The sequence below is a fragment of the Cheilinus undulatus genome, linkage group 11 (genome assembly GCF_018320785.1).
Source record: "Cheilinus undulatus linkage group 11, ASM1832078v1, whole genome shotgun sequence".
Taxonomy (NCBI): domain Eukaryota; kingdom Metazoa; phylum Chordata; class Actinopteri; order Labriformes; family Labridae; genus Cheilinus; species Cheilinus undulatus.
In genome coordinates this window covers 13,953,965-13,970,831 of record NC_054875.1, presented here as the reverse complement: position 1 = coordinate 13,970,831, position 16,867 = coordinate 13,953,965, and the positions used below count along the sequence as shown (strand labels likewise).

The 16,867-nt window shown below is 38.1% G+C and overlaps 1 protein-coding gene across 2 annotated transcripts in view; it reads left to right on the top strand.

Annotated features, from left to right (window-relative positions):
• The window catches only part of mgll (monoglyceride lipase), an 81,123-nt gene that overhangs the window by 36,658 nt on the left and 27,598 nt on the right, over positions 1–16,867 (top strand). For both annotated transcript variants that reach the window (XM_041799445.1, XM_041799444.1), the window contains one exon: positions 7,662–7,798. In XM_041799445.1, the coding sequence (XP_041655379.1) occupies positions 7,662–7,798 (137 nt within the window). The remainder of the gene's footprint in view (positions 1–7,661; positions 7,799–16,867) is intronic.

The window sequence follows — 16,867 nt, the reverse complement described above, 5'->3', positions numbered from 1 at the left end:
AAGTGTTAATAACAAATGACACATAGTTTATTATTTTTTTGCATTTGACAGTACAGAAAAGTACCAAAGTTACCATAAAAAAAGGGATAAACAAGTCACAGCTACCAAAAGCTCCATGTTACCTCAAATAGCCAGAAAATTATCATTTTTCAGAAGTGAGATGTTCATGAAATCTTCTATTGAAATACAAAAAACAAAACTTGCTATTAAACCCCCCCCTTTCTGTCTATCACATTGTTTTCAAGTTTTTCTGTGACATTTTTTGATCATGTTGATTAGACAGAGATAAATACAAATATGATACAATTAGCCTTAAAGGGTTAAGCTTATGAGTCGTTTAGCCCACTGCTAATGTACTCCTTACTTGCTTCTGTGTTTCCCTCTGCACTCTGTCAGACAGTGCAGTGTTATGGTGCAAACTAGAGTGAAGAGCAGACCTCCGCCATTAGCCCTATCTCCCAATAGTACAGAATGCTTCCAAAAATTCCTGATCCAGATGGTGATCCGGATCACTCCCAAAATCTAATCAGTTCTTCCTTATGCCATTTCTGACATTTCCTGAAATTTCACCAAAACCTGTCCATGACTTTTTGAGTTATGTTGCTAACAAACAAACTAATAAACAAACTAACAAACCCCGCCGATCACATAAACTCCTTGGCGGAGGCAAAAACTTCTTTGAATATTATATGTAATTTTAATAGAAGTTTTGAGTTGGGTACAAAATAGAAACAGAGCTGGCTGAATAAATATCAAAGTGTTATATTGCACCAAGGCGCTCTGAGGCAAATCAGTTCACTCCTCAGCTGGGCTCACGCTGAGCAGGTCTAAGATATAGCAGGAATGTGTGAACTCATGTGAGTGTGCAGTAAATCCTGGCTGTAAAATAACAGCATGTGTGTTCTGTAAGAGCGAGACAAAGAAATCTCAGCTGCAAGTGTAGAAACATTTACAGAGGTATGTTTTCAGAGCAAGCCCAGATAGTGAAAAGGCCGAGTGAGTGATGAGGATGATGAAGGCTCTTCACACAGGAGCAGTTTGCTCAGTGACAGGCGGGGAAATGTCACACTCAACTGGAACGAGTCCCTGAAGACACCAGTTTCACATTCATCTATCTCTGGGCAGCTTCTGATACAGCAGCAGGATGTGGCTTTCTCCTCACTCTGTGGTAGCTTCTCTTTTAATGTTTTGCCTTCTAATTATAGGACTTTAAGGTCTTTTTCAATCACAGCCGGCACAGACTGGAGGTTTCTTCCATCTGGCACTCTCAGCATCTATTTACCACAGAACATCCTTCAAATTTGTCACACTGCCTGCCTTGACGAACTAATTCAAAGTTTGCAGTAGAAAACAAACTGGCTTTGTTGAATACTGAAGCAGAAGCACTGACATTTTATTATCAGGCACTGGTGAAGTACCTATAATGTATTTTATTGTGAAAGATAGAGATAACAGAGCAGTAGACAGGAACAGCCTGATGTTGTTTGTTTTCCCATTACAGGGAAATAATGGAACTCTGACATTTAATTAGATCAAAGCTCGCAAAGTTGCTGAATTCATCAGCCTATGAAGGGATTGTTTTTCTCCAGCTCTGATGACCTCACTTCATTTTAGACATTAAAAAGCTAACAAATAAGGTTACAGAGATCACATTGCATTCCCCATAAAAACAGCCATTACGCAGACCAAGCACCCATCATCATTAAAAATGCACATCCCCTACCAAAGCCAGCACCATCACGATTTATAATTAACCAGCTGCAGATGAGGATTCAGCTGAGCATGTTTTATACTGAAATAAGTAGTATGTGGGTTCACGATGATTTTAGACTAGTAAAAACCAAACAATAATGATACCTGTTTGATATTACAACAACAAAAATAGAAGTCCTGGGGTGATGTCTTGATTTTAGGTGCAAAAAGGGCAGGCAAACTTTTGCAAACTGTCAAAGTTTTACAAATGTGATATACTAAATATGCTCTAATAAGAGAATGTGGAAATTCAATTGTACACTCTGTGCCTTGCTCAAGGGCATATTGGTAGTATACAGCAAGTGATCTGTTTAGCTACCAGTCCAATTTCCAGACATGATCTGAGCTTGACTTTAATTGGCAACCCCTCAGTCTTTTTTAAAGACTGGACTGCTGCTGCATACAGAAAAAAATGCCAATGTATTTGAGCGATTTTGACAGTTCTCTCTTTACTGATTGAAGCTGTTTTTTGTTAAAAATGACTGAAAAGTACACACACTTGAAAATATATGCCAAAGTTTGAGTTACATTAGCTGTTTGGTTACTGAAGGGCATTTGATGACCTGGCACATTAGATACTGTACCACTTATCCATTGCATGGGATAAGTCTCACATCCATCTACTTATCCAAAGTTTTTGGAAAAGGCAGAACCTGTGAAAAAGAGTCTCAAAAGGTGATTGGACAAATGTTCTTTCTGTCTTGTTTATTACAGGCCAATCAGAGTAATGAAGCATATGACGTGGTATCTCCAAACTTGCTGGAGCAAGATGGTGAATCAAATTTGTGGTGAAGCTGGTCAAGAGAAGAGGAAAAACTTTTTTTTTCACCAAGAAAATCTTTTAGAGCAAGGAATGCAGTCTGGTTCTAATAAAACTGTCACTCTACTATAGCTACATCTGAGCCAGTCACTACACCAGTGGCAGATATTCAGTGTGTCTCAAATTGCATACTTCTGTACTAAATACAAAATATTTTGAGTGCATGAGTGCACACAGCGATTTCCAAATGTACACAAATACAGTACGCTACTGGCATATCAATAACGTCCAACAATGAGTATGGAGTGATGGACACCTGTCAACCACAATAAATGCCATATTGGTGCTGTAGCAGATGTTGTAGTGCTAGCAAGCTAGCTTGCTAGCTAATTTTAGCATGCAACTAGCTAACATGTTATTAGCAACAGTAGCAGATTTCACTCAAGAAAAGGGTATTTAAGTCAAAATAAGTTCATTTTCTCTCAGCGAACAAAGCTAACAGAAAATACAAGTTACCTGCTGGTAGAAAAAGGTAGAAGAAGAAGAAAACAGTGGCAGTTTAACTGTTGTCACTTCCTGCTAGTACAAATGGCAGTGTGCGATTTGAGACAATGCTAACCTGCTGTGATTAAGTGCTCTGTACTGCATTTAAATGTACTATGTTACAGCATACTAAGGGGGGGGGCAAAGTCGAGCTTGACACATGTCTGGGTAGCCAAGGGCAAGCTCGATGGCATCTCTCTTGCCCGGGCCTTTTCACCCCTGGTAAGATGCCCTGAGACCAGCGGCGGTTTTTGGGCCCTTGGGACATCCAAGGGATTCATGGGAGCCCAACTAACCACTAAGATGGTACCCTAGGCTTTGCCAACTGGCCACCTCCACCCCTTAATCTGCCCTAAAGATGTGGACTTTGTTATTTTTCAATAGATTATGTTCCCATTCCCCTGATAATATGCAAGGACATCCAGAGAATGACTGGGTTTGTGCAAATCCTCTTTTTCACCCGGTGGCGCCCTCAGGTGGCTTACTCGCCACATCTGTGTCTTACTCTAGCCTCAGTTTTAGGTTCAAACATGCCTTAAAGTTCTGCACAATACTGGAGGTTACTGTAGCTCATGTGTCAGGGGCTGTCACGTTGGAGAGATGGTGTGCATTTTTACAATTCATTCTTTCTTGTTACATAACTTATGTTGCTAGTGTTGCCCTAAAAAATAATTTTTGCATGAAATCAAATAGAAAACTTGAATAACATTTCAGTGACATTAAACCTCCTGGTAAACAGCAATGTGCCTGCCCTTGAGTCAGACTGGCCTCACCTCTAGTTAGGCATAACTCTTGGCCTTAACATTTTTGGGAGCTCATTCAAAATTCACCCAGTATACATTGTGTGTCAATAAGGACCAAATTTGTTTTTGAAGGCTGTTGTCCTGTTTATTCCTGCTGTAGAATCAGGATTGTTTTCAATACCATAGACTGCCCCTTGGTCTCCTCCCTCTCTGATTTTATTAACATGCAATTTAGACCTTCATGCTTCATATCATTGAGTCAACAGGGTTTTTAAAATTACAACATTGATCTGTCTCCTTTATTTACAATTGCTCTGTAGGCTTTGAATCATAATAAACCCTGAAATCCAATTAAATCATTACCAAGAAAACCAGCATTAGCATTTATCACAGAGCTCTTTCCTCCTGTTGCAGCTCTTCATCCATACAGCAGTGGGTATGTGCTCTGCTGTGTTTGTGTGTCAGTTGTCTGAATGTCAGAGTGAGCTCATGTGTGAATATTTGAGCATGTGTGTGTTTGATGGAGTGAAATAACACTAGATGTGGATTCAGGGGTGTGTGAGCTCATTGATCTGTGACGTGGGAGTAGAAACAAGTGAGCATCGATCTGGAAGTTTGCAATGCACCGTCACTCACTGCTGCTGTTACTGGACATTGATTTCTAGGCTGTTATGATTGCTTCAGTATTGGTGATGGAGAAAATATCGATATCTTCATTTTAAACAGTGCATATATATAAATACAGTATGTATAATTACATGAGCAGACTCTTAAGATTACAGCAAGAGAGTGAGAAGGTGTGAGCTGCACATGTTGTGAGTGTTTAGGAGCTTAGCGCTGTTATTTGTTCAATGGTCGCTATGGCAACCTGCCTCACCTCTCAGCCACTGCTGCAGAAGGCTGGAGGAGACACACACATTATATGAATGCAAACACACATACATATTCATGCACTTTTCCTCCTCTCCATCAATCAGTCACATTTCTTTCTTCTGTTTTTTCTTTCTTCATCCCCTGTCAAAATATCATCTATCATCATTTACACATTTTCCCCATACATTTCACTTTTCCCTTTCTTCTCCTCTTCTTTTTTCCAAGGAATGTCTACATGTCAGATCCCTTAATAGATCCCACTGACTTGACAGATTTATTGTTCTGGTCTGTCATCTTAAAGACAGTTCTGATGCTTTCATATTGCTGTTAGGATGAAGGAATCTTCCCAGAAACACACATAAAGACACACAACTGGACTAACACCCTGCTGTGTGTCACATCAGTGAGATATGCAGGCCTCCAGCTGATTATATGGATTAAATCCAACAGATTTACTTTTATTAAATGCTGTAAAATTTAAAAAACTAGAGAACTAACTAACCAGGTAACATTGTCAATATCTGAGAGCTATACTGACTTTTCATGATCAGCTTTTTAATCCATTAAATTCAATGTAATTTTCACACTTAAATTGCATTTTTTTGTATCATTCCATGGTTTGGAAATCTAAACTTGGCCAATAAAATCATCTTGGTAATATTGGAAAAGCGTACGGCGAAATCTCAGGTAGTCATAAGGCCGTGTTGATGGCCATTTATAACAGGCAGGTCCAGAGGTGGGCTACTGCTATACAGGGCTGAGTGTGAGCTTTTGCCCATAGGTGGATATTTAAGGTCTCCTGTGATGAAGACTGAAAGACTCTTTGTCTCCTTTAAATCCAGTGCATTAGTTTGCTCAATGGCAATAAGCCCTTAGGTTTCCCCCTTCTCTTCCTGCACTAATATTTCTCATTTGCACATCTTCACATTGCACTTTGCATTATTTGGCAGTAATATCCATTTCAGTTTGAGCTCTTATCACATTTTATTGCTAATTTTGTGCATGTTGTTTCTTGAATTTTGAAGGCAGTCTGAAAAGGGCAGTCTGTTGCATTGTTTATCCCGATTTGCACTTTTATTTTTTGATAAACTGATAATCCCTGTTTGTCAGGTAGGAATGTAGTTAGAGGTAGAGCTTTGTGATATGGACCATAAACAACGATAAACGAATAAATGTTGCCACAATATCAGAACTTACTAAAAGTTACTAAAACCAAACCAAAAGTTACTAAAACCAATCTAATGTGGATTAAGATATGCTTGACTATGCCTTAATGGCTACCTAATGGCTGACATGGTAAATAGACAATAATTTTCAGGACCTGTAGGAGGCCAGTCAAATTTCAGCAGGCCCAGTTCAGCCACCACTGGCTCCGCCCCTGAAATCTTACTGGTACTGCTATTTGTTGCTGTAATCTATCAAGAGGATATAAATCAAGATATTGATATTATTTTGGTTTCCATTTTATTTTCACCATTCACAGTGTCATCTCAGTTTAGTCACAAAAAACAAACCAATAACTTCCTCTTGTTAAAATGTTTGTTTAGTAATGTATTCAATCACCACCCCCCCCCCCCCCCGCAGCACTTATATTAACAGCCCAAATGATGTAATTTGTTGTTAATTGTAAACACACAAGCTTAATGTGGTAATGTGGGCCATTTTCAATATTATTTCTTATTTATTTCTTATTTACTGCCAAACAAAAATCAGCCTCAGGCCATAGTTTGAACTCCCCATGATATAAGGTATCAGGTTTAATGGGAAAGTTTCCTTGATTTTCTTTTACTTTCCTCACTCAAAAGAGCTTATCAGCTTGTTAGTGGAGATAGTTTAGGGACAGACGCAGGTGATGTCTGATGCTTGAATGCTTTTAGGACTCAGTGTAAGTTGTGAAAGTGGCAGACGGACTGTAAAAATATATTGAGGTTGTCATTATTTTTTTACCCTTCAATACCATATCTTAAAACAAGATAAAATCTTCATTTTTTTAAATTGTTGCAAGTTTGAAAATCTAAAGAAAAGTAATTATCCTCACTCAAATTTTGACCAAGACAGAAAGAGCACTTTCTAAATTGCACAAATTCATTAGCAACTTTTCGAAAAGATGGGTGGAACTTGCATGGAGGTAGCCCTCACTCCTCATCAGTCCCACCCATTTTCCACATGCAAGAAAATGTGTCAAACCCCAGTCACCTCTCACGTCTCCAAATTCATCTTCACCTTGTTTCTCTCTGTTACTTTCCTATCCTTATTCTGTTGCATTCATGCCTCTGTGCTCTTCACCTTATTTTCTCCTCATCTCTTAATCCATCCACCCCCCTTTAAGCTCCTTCCTGTTTATCACCCACCTCTCCTCAAGATTGATCGATTTTTCGCAAGTCTGGAAGTCAGCACCACTGTCTTTATAGCATACTGAGCTGAAAGAAAGAAGATATAACAGTGTTTTTCTGTAACACAGCCAAATACAAGAATAACACGGTAAAAATATTTGTGAATCCAGCTGAAGCTCAACTCTGGGGAGGCTGTGCTGAGAAATTGGTTTGTCCTTCACTTGTGTACCAAGGTGATAGTTTCATGTTATCCATAATGTTATGAAAACATAAACTTCACACAGAAACTAGTCCTCTAAACGGACAGTCAGGTTTCAAACCAACCTGTGGCTTCTTTCTCATGTCATTTACTTTTATATCAACAGTCCTACCAAAATAACGGCAAAAAAGCCCCAAAACTAAATCATTAAAAAGTGCTTAAAACATTTGAAATTTCACATGTCAGTTATTATGCTGCATAGCTTCTCTTATTCAAACTCCCCAAAAGGTCAAGTGTGAATTTACGTTTGGAAATCCTCAAATAGACTGTCCTCTTTTCTTTTATCCTTTAAACTTGTGTTTTTTTTCAGGGCTTTTCCAGGCATCTTTAGACTGCAGGATTAATTGTCTTGGTTTCCTCTAATCTGTCACTTTTTTCTTCCCTCTTGTTCTCCACAGTCGGCCACGGTCAGAGTGAAGGTGACAGGATGAACATCAAAGACTTCCAGATCTACATCAGAGACTCCCTGCAGCACATCGACCTGATGAAGAGCCGCCACCCTGACCTGCCTGTCTTCATCGTGGGTCACTCCATGGTAAGACTTAGCCCATGTTTTAATTGCCATTTTAAAATGTCGTTTTTTTGTTTTTAGGAGAAGTTGGCTGCTGGATTGGACAGTTTTTGCTAGAAGACATCATTGAGATGACTACCAAATGTTTAAGTTATTCAGACTTCACTGTCATTGGCAACTGGACATGAATATTTATGCTATACTTGCTCAAGTCCGAGTCCATTCACCTGAATGCAGTAGTTCTGATGTCATTTGAAAGTATCAGGGTTATGTGTGTCCTTGCTGAGCTGTATGACTGAAACATCTCACTGAAAAACTTGCCTGCTTTTAAGTCAGTCATTCATCCTTGGTCCATAGCACACTTTATACCCACTACACAGGTCTTTTTTAATCACATGATTTCAAATATTACTACTGAGAATCTAATTTAAAGAAAGATTGCCCTCCATTTGCACCTGCTTAACCTCACACACAATCCAATTCACAAAGCACAGGCACTACTTAAATGCACCTCTGACTACTTAGCAAACCAAATAGCATTGCTGTGCACAAGAGCTGTTTGTGAATATCAGTTGATGCTGTCGTTTGGGGAATAATTAGCCCTTTTTATGCAAATCAGTCACACTGCAAAATATGGCTAGATCACAGACTCCATTTCTAGCTGACAGGTGCATTGAGGGGAAAAAAATCACTGTACACTAAAAGTTGGTGGTAGTGGCACTGTAGTATTAACAAGATATGTCACACAAAAACTTTCCAGTGACAGTGACAGTGGTGAAATTCTAGTGAATGTATGACCTAGAATTAGCCTTTCAATGCTAATTGATTGCCCTGATTCCTGTCATCAGGCCTCAAGCTGGAATGTTCATTCCTGACCAGGGAACAACCTGACCATTCACTTTTGTTAAAGGGGAGAAATGCAGCCGCTACTGTCATGGTTATATTGTACTGCAAACCTGTCATAAGGCAGGCACAGAAAGTTGTAGCTAATCCAATCAGCTTAAACCAATACAAACATTCATTTGTGCCCATGTCCATTAAATTTCTGGACAACAGGTAATGTGAGACGTACAATGGGACTGTGCAATGTACCAGTATGTCACTGCTGCCAATTTTTTTTTTTATGTGTACGTGGAAAGTTTTTAGATGGAATTACTGCTGTTACAGGATGGACTGTTGAGTTTTGCATGATCTCTATTTATGTATTCATTGATTTTGTAACTGTGGGGGCATTAAAGTCTGTTTTATCTTATCTCAAACATGACGCCATGACAACCAGTGAAGAACCTAGTGTGGATTCAGCAATACTTTTGATAATGCACAATATTTCTTTTTTACAAAAACACAAAAATGAACTGAAAGCTTTTCTTGATGGAAAGAGGTTTTGGTCATTTCCCAGCTAACTTTGGCAAGAGTTTTGATTTACGGTCTGGTTCTTCTGACAAGGAACAACAAGTAATTTACTCCCAGGGTCAGTGCATACCTGCTACATGATGTGTTTTATTTTCTGATTGGCCCATCTTAATCCAATCACCTGAGATTTTTTTTTCTTCTCTGAGGTTCTGTCCTCCCTTTACACAGTGTATGAGCAGCTGCCCAGATGGGTCAAATCTGTTGTGTCAGGTTAAAATATAATTTAATTGTCTGTAAATGAGTATTTTAAATACTACTTTGTCATTACCTTAGGTATGTAATCAGGAGTGAATCAGTCCAGGGATATCAGCTCAATGCTTCATCCACATGTGTGGGGACAGTTGTTGGCTGTTATGCATGATGAGGATGAAGTGGTTTTCTTTCTCATTAAGTTGCCATTGCTGATTCTATTCAGGGATGTTTTGTTTTAAATGGTGATAGCACCACTACACAGTAGAAATAGTTTACCCTCCCAGCAGTCATCTTTATGCAGACAAAACTTTATCCTGTCAGCATGAAAGCAAAGCTCTGCATAAAGATGCCTACAGCTTCACTCACATTCAGAGGTCGTAAAAAAGTGAATTGCTATGAGCAGGAAAACATCATGGGCGTGTTATAATAGCGCAAATTAGACCTTGGGATAGAGAAGATAGCAGGATCAAATGGTGGACAGTTTTCAGAGCAGCTGTAGTCCATTCTTAGTTAAGCAGGTCCTGAAACTCCTGCTGTCCTCAGCTCCTTTCATATAGCAAACAGTCAACGTGGTTCTACTAGAATTCATGAAGTTTTTCATACTTGCTTGCTCGTATAAATAGTTTGAAGTCCAAAGAAGCTTAAGTGTGAATGCACCAGGTATTAGAAACTTCATCACATGGAAGTACGTAGGATGATCTCTGTTTTGTATTAAGAGAAGTTTGTCTGCCTCATTCTCTTTTCTGCTCACCATCGTTTCCCAACATTATCTTTATTTTATTAAACACCATTAAGCATGTTTTGGCGACACTAACTCAGAGACAATACTGAACACTCTCTTCTCATGCACATTTTTGTCTCTTATGCTCTTTTAATGGTTATAACCAAATCCTTTTTTATTGCATGGACAATTTACCACCGTGAGGTTCACATGTGAAAGGCACTGTTGGAAATTTTAAGATCTCAATGTCCCAAAATTCTGTTGAAACTGACAGCTTTTCATGTGTGAAAGAGGCTTTTGACATTTGTTCCTGTTGTTTGGTGTAAATTTACATACCATTGTTTCAGAGCTCCTTTTGTACAGTAAGCCTGTCACACTGAGCGGAAAAGCTGCATGAAATTCAAAGTGAAGGGTTTTACTGCAGCACAGTGACACTCAAACCAAAGAAAGGCCCACACTCTTCTTTTAGTATGAAGTGATTTTATGGCCCAAAATAGACAGTTATGAAAAACATGTTTGCATGTTATTGTGCTCAGAGCTGATTGAGATCTTGATTAAAGTACAACAACACTACACTAATCAGTGTCGAGGAGAAACAACAAAATGTGGAAAAATGCTTAGACGCTATGATTTATATGACAATAATGTGGTTTGCCTGATTCTAATATGGTATAACAGTATACATTATGTCTGTATGATGGCTAAATCCTGTTTTATTCTAGGAAGAGTTCATGGTGATTCACTGTAGTGATTCTGCTCAGAAAACTCCTGCTTACCTTTAACACAGTGACACAGATTCTTCACAGCTGCTGGGCATTAAAACACTCCAACAGAGCAGTTTCAGGTTCACTGACCCGTCCTGCTGACTGCGAGAGGTGTACAGTCACTTACAGCCAGACAACTACGTAATGTTGAGAGTAAAGTCTGATGTTCTGTGACTGTGACTGTGTGTTATTTTTCAGTGCTATTCTAAGGATTGCTAAACTTTCAGGCTTTTAAACCAGTCATTCAAGCCTATATGTGCCTTATTTTCAATTCAATAATGTGTTTTGAAGTGGGAAAAAAAGGGTGCACCCAAGAGAAATATTATCATTCATCCAATAAGCCAGACATTTTTGGGTATTGTTGATGTTATTTATTTTTGTTGGATTTTTTTTTTTTTTTTAATTGATTGATGTTGATATCTAATGAGGGACAGGAATGATGGGGAACATAGAGGAGACAACATCAAGCAAAGAGCATTGCCCAGAAATTGACCAAGGCTGCTGCAGTAATGTCCCAGACTGGGTTGTGCAGGCTTTTCCAGGCGAACGCCCCTGAACCTTAACTTTCATTTTATTTATATATGTATTTCCTTCAGCGTTCCTGCAAAGGTCGACTAATCAATGTCTTTTTTTGTAGCTTCAAAGCATTTGGTCAAAGTTATGAATGAAGCACCTGTAGAGGTGCAGGCTCTGCTCGTTGTGATGCATAATCACTAATAAGTGCTTGTTTAATGTGGTTTTTAAACACCTGGAGATAATATTGTACACCCCGGTAAAATCTGGAGAGGCTTTGAAGTATTTAGAAATGAATACTGTCCAGTCCTCCTACTGGATATCAAATTTCAGTATGCACTGAGGTACATCCACATATAACACTAAGGAAGGCCACTCCTTATCCAAACGCCCAAAAAAGATGGTAATCGGTGTTAATGTTAAGTTTAAACGGGATCACAATATTGTTGATTGTCATTGTCTTTGACTAATCAGATTTTGGAGTTTGACAAAATGTGGGGATTATTTGACATCTTCAGTCATTCTGGTTCGCCTTGCTGTATATCAAAATTTAGAAATTTAACAAATTCAAAATTGAGTAAAATTGAGATTAGCAGAGATTTTGGCCAATAATTCTGCCAGTACATCTACATTTATGTTCTTTACTGTTCTATTAGCTATAAATATTTTTAGTTATAATTGTGTTAAATTTAATGATGGAATAGAATTCTTAAATTCTTTATAGTCCCAAATGTATCTTTCTAAATGTGCTGACATGCAGCTGAAATAGGATGTTCATTGAGAAAAATTACGTAAAGGCTGAACAGCTTCAAGGCTGTCCAGGAAACTATTTTTAACTGATCCGTTTATTCAGTTTTTCACAGAGCTGCATTCAATAACACTGCCTCTCACTGTTGTGCTCTGTGACCCACTAACTGTCATCACAGCCAACAGACAACAAACAGTTGTGATTTGTTATATAATACACCATCTCTGCCAATGTTTTGTAGGTCAAATAAATGCTAAGTCCCAAGAACCTGTTTCTATTGGGTGAACAAGCAGCTAGGATCCTGTATTTTTAGAGAAGGCACCCATGGTTTCACATATGCAGCTTTAGCTTTAGTGCAATATCCTGAATTACATAAAGAAGAAGCTTCCCTCGCTGTCAAAAAACTGTGTTTTTGTTCTTTTAGCTCACAGCTGGAAGACTCTTTTCAAGCAGGAACAGGAGTCTATATGCAAATTCATTAAAGAAATGTGCAATGAGAAGCTTTGAGCCTTGTTATCTCACAGTGAGGAATATTTCAGTGGACTGTTGGATTTTTCAGGAAGGCTTTGTGCAAGAACTAGTCTTTGAAAGTATACATAGTTGATAGTTTTAGTCCTTTAAAGCAACAATATGGAACCATTCCAACCAAACATTTAGTTTCAAAGGTGATCTCATAGTGTAATAGCTTGAAACAGGGAGAATGTTGTTCATCCAGTTTTCACAGACTGCCCTTTTGCCTGCAGCACTACTTAACTTCAAATATGTAGGAACAAGATTCTTTCTCAAGAAGTGTGTATTGCTTTACTGTACTAGTTCATACACCAGCCTTCAGCTAAAAAGAAGCCAGTTAGGCAGTCACAGTACTGTGACTACTAATACTGTGGCTGAGGCTGGAGAGAAAACATTTACCTCCAATTTCCACGTCACGATCTGACGGTGAATCATAATAAGGAGCAAATCATGCTCATCAGTCCCTGAAGTGCCTCTCCGATCTGCCTTGTTGATTTGCAGGTCTATTTTCTGCTGCCCTGCCAAACCTTCTCAATCCACGCAGAGCAGATCCATCCAACAGCCAGTAAGACGGACAACATATCCAGTCGACTTCAAAATACAACACAATGCATGGACTCCTGATAATTAATCACGTCTCATTCTACAGCACAAGCAAAAGGTTACCAGCAGGTCAGTGGGTTGCAGAGAGACAACAGCACCATTTAAGAGGAAAAGTTATCTGTGGTAAAAAGCCACAGAAATGTGCATGAATCCACGGATTCTTTGTAGCAAACATTAATCTTTTAACTTAATAATGAACTCACCACTGGCGGAAACAGTAAAATTGTGGAATCATGTTGGCATGAAATCGACCACAAAAAGGCTGAATAATCAGCTTGTTGACATACTATTCTTACATGAACTGGCAGTTCCCTCTCGATCTCTGTTCTCTTGTCTCAAGCTGATCAGGGCTACGTTACGTTGTGCAGCCAGACATGCTTCCGGTGTGTCATTTGCCCTCAGTCAGAGCAAAACTGTGGTGCTGTGGATTGCGGCACAGCATGCATATGTGGGAATGATAGGTTAGTCCCAGTACATTTGGACTCATGGTCTTCTTCAGCGTTGTCAGCTAACACTGAGGAGGACTTAGAATCAAAACATGCCCGTTGTTAGCATTACCTAGTCTAGAAATAAAATCAGCTAACATTTTTTTGAGTGTTGAGTCCTTTTTTTTTTTTTTTTTTTTTTGTGCGTTAAGAAGTTTATTGTTTGGAGTGTTCTCCTTTTTTGCTTTCTGAGTCCCAATACAGCCCTTGCCCTTCAGCCCTACCTCTAAGACTCACATCTAGGTGTGGGTTTCCTAGTACTTGTTAAAATGGTGCAGTAGGGGACATACTGGGGATACATTTCCCTCAACCCATAGAAGCCCACGGGCTGTTTTTGCACTTTTGCCAATACTTTTCTGATAATTTAAAACCACTCAGATAATGTTTACCGTGCTCAGGTTTGGAATCATTTTTGATCATAACCTCAACTTTATGAAAAGAAAATTATTTTTTAAATTTTAACTCACTGTATTAAATTTAGGATGTCAAAAAATGACAAAAAAAAAAAACAACTGAAAATGGAATTTAAAAAATCTCATTAAAAAAATCTATATCAAAATATAATAAAGTTGCCATTTCAAGAGTTGGAAATGAAGAAAACTTTGTAACTTCATTCATTAAAGTGGTAAAATTACAGATCAAGCTAAAAAGGAATACTTTATATGGAATACATGCATCTATAGGCATTTTTTGTCCCCTAATCATTGCCCCAGTTCAAAATGATTTTTTTACTTATACAGAGAACAATATGGCATTCTTGTATTCTTGTATTGGATTCCCAAAAAGTGCAAATTAAACATACAAATATGTTTAAGGTAAATGCAGAAAAATATAATTATATACAGTACGTAGGTGTTTTCCATTTTTAACTTTCCTACTGTATAATGTTTTATTAACACATACAGGGAGAATTATATTGCAAAGATGTGTGGATGGTAAAAATATAATGTAGTTTTTACCTTTGAGAAATGTGACATTAAATTCCATAGTTTTGAAGAAATTACCAACCCACAGTCCCGTTCAGTATGGACCACTGTACCCCATGTGTAAAATTTTTTTTTTTATAACAGATTCAAATGATCATATTCCCTGTTTTAGTTGACCCATTGATGTCAAACAACAACTTAAGGAGAGATTCAATATCACACTTTCCACACAAAATGCAGTGCAAATGTGGCTTTGTTTTTATGCAATAACATGGCAAAAATAGTGCGTGATGATGTCACTCCAGTGGATTTTCCAAAGCCAGAAATCTCCAAGATTGCTTTGACAAGACGGCTGCTCAAGCTGTAAAAGAATGGGACAAACATACTGTAGATAGTTTCCTCGTTTTAGAGATGTTCAAGTATTCATTAATTACACAACCATCATATCAAATCAGTGTTGTTGCAACACATTAGAGTCATTTTATTACAAACAATTGATAAAATTAATTGTTCAGTGTATAGTCCAGCAATATAGTAAGGGACAACTACTGATGAGTTTTCAGGTTCTTAAGTAGTCTTCCTTTTTCACAGGGAAAGATTTCACCACTAACCCCTTTTAATTTGTAAAATTAGAAATGGGACTGAGCCAAAGAGAGAGCAGCAGACAGGGTTTTCCCCAGGCATGTGGAGTAGTCCGCCTGTACGAAAAAGTAGCCAGCTTGGGGAGCCTGAAAGCTTGAACAGTTAATTCCCTGCAATCTGAGGAATATTTAAGCGAAAAAAAATATGGTGGGCATTCAGTGATGCAAAAATAAAGCATATCGATTTACTAAATACTGACATAGGTTTCAACTACCTCATACATGAAGCTTGCATAGTTGCAAGATTTGATCTTTCAATTTTCACATGGTTATTTTAAAAATAATGTTTAATGTACAAGAAAGTCACATAAGAATTGTTTACAACTTTAAATACTTAAATTGAAAGAAAACCTTTCTTGTAAACCTTATATAACAGCCACAGACAGATTATATGAGTGATTTTCCTACAGTAAGGGGATTTGATTCACGTTTAGGCATCAAATAAAAAATTTAATACTAAAATAATTTATTTTAAATTGATGCATTTTTAAAAATCTTGAATGTATAGGAGAAGTGAGTTGCCCTAATTTTATCAAATCAGTGATAGAAAAAAAGCAGCCAACTGTATTCATCTCTGCAACAAATAACTAAAGTAGCCATTTAGACTATATGGTTGTCTATTAGGGGGAAGTGTTAACAGCGCTATGTGTATTTGATGCAAGTACACGTGTACTTGGTGACCTACAGTGGGTGCAAAAGAACTACAAACTGAAATTCTACTAATTTTTACTGTAAATAATGGGTCCTTAAGCAGTTGATTGAACTTATCATTAAGAGTTATTGACCTGATCATTGAGGGATTCATAAAATGAATCATTTAGTTCTGCAGGCAGGGTTGAACACTGCAGAAGAAGAAAACCTTTGTAATTTCTTGGTCAGAGAATTACTGGATTCTGGCTTCATCATAGCTTACCATGAAAATACATTAGACTGTGTAAATTACTTTATTGTTATTTAAATCTGCAAAATCAATTGCTCCAAATGAATTGAGAGAACCAACAATGCAGAAAATGTAATTATGAATCTAATGATTTGTGAAAAGACTGCGTGTTCATGTGCCATCATATATTTCCACAGTAAAGAAAAGTCATTTTGTGGATTCAGACAACACAAAGATTTATCTTCAGAGTGAGCCATTCAGCCGTCTCCTTTCAGTTCAGCGGCTTCTTCTCCTAAATCCAATCATGTTTAATCGTAGGCTATCAATTCAGCTTTCATGTGCTTTAAACAACAGTCCATTAGATTCATGAGTCTGTTTTTGCAAACCATTTATGTCCCATCCTTCACAGTGAAACAAGGCTGTGTTTATATAAAGACTGTGTGACTGAATCCAAAACAACCTGAGGTTGTTGGAGCACAGGCGCAAGGAGTGTTGTGTAAATTAAAGTGGGAGATGGAGGCTGAGCGCCTGTTTAGACATCACAGTGTGTAAATATTAAGACAGAGCTGGCCAAAGTCACAGTGGTACATCCTTCCTCTCACTTCTCCCTTTGCTCATTTCAACTTTTCTCTCCTAGTTCCTCTCGACCATCGGTGCATTGCTCAATCTGACATTTCATCAGATGTGTGTTCAGGCT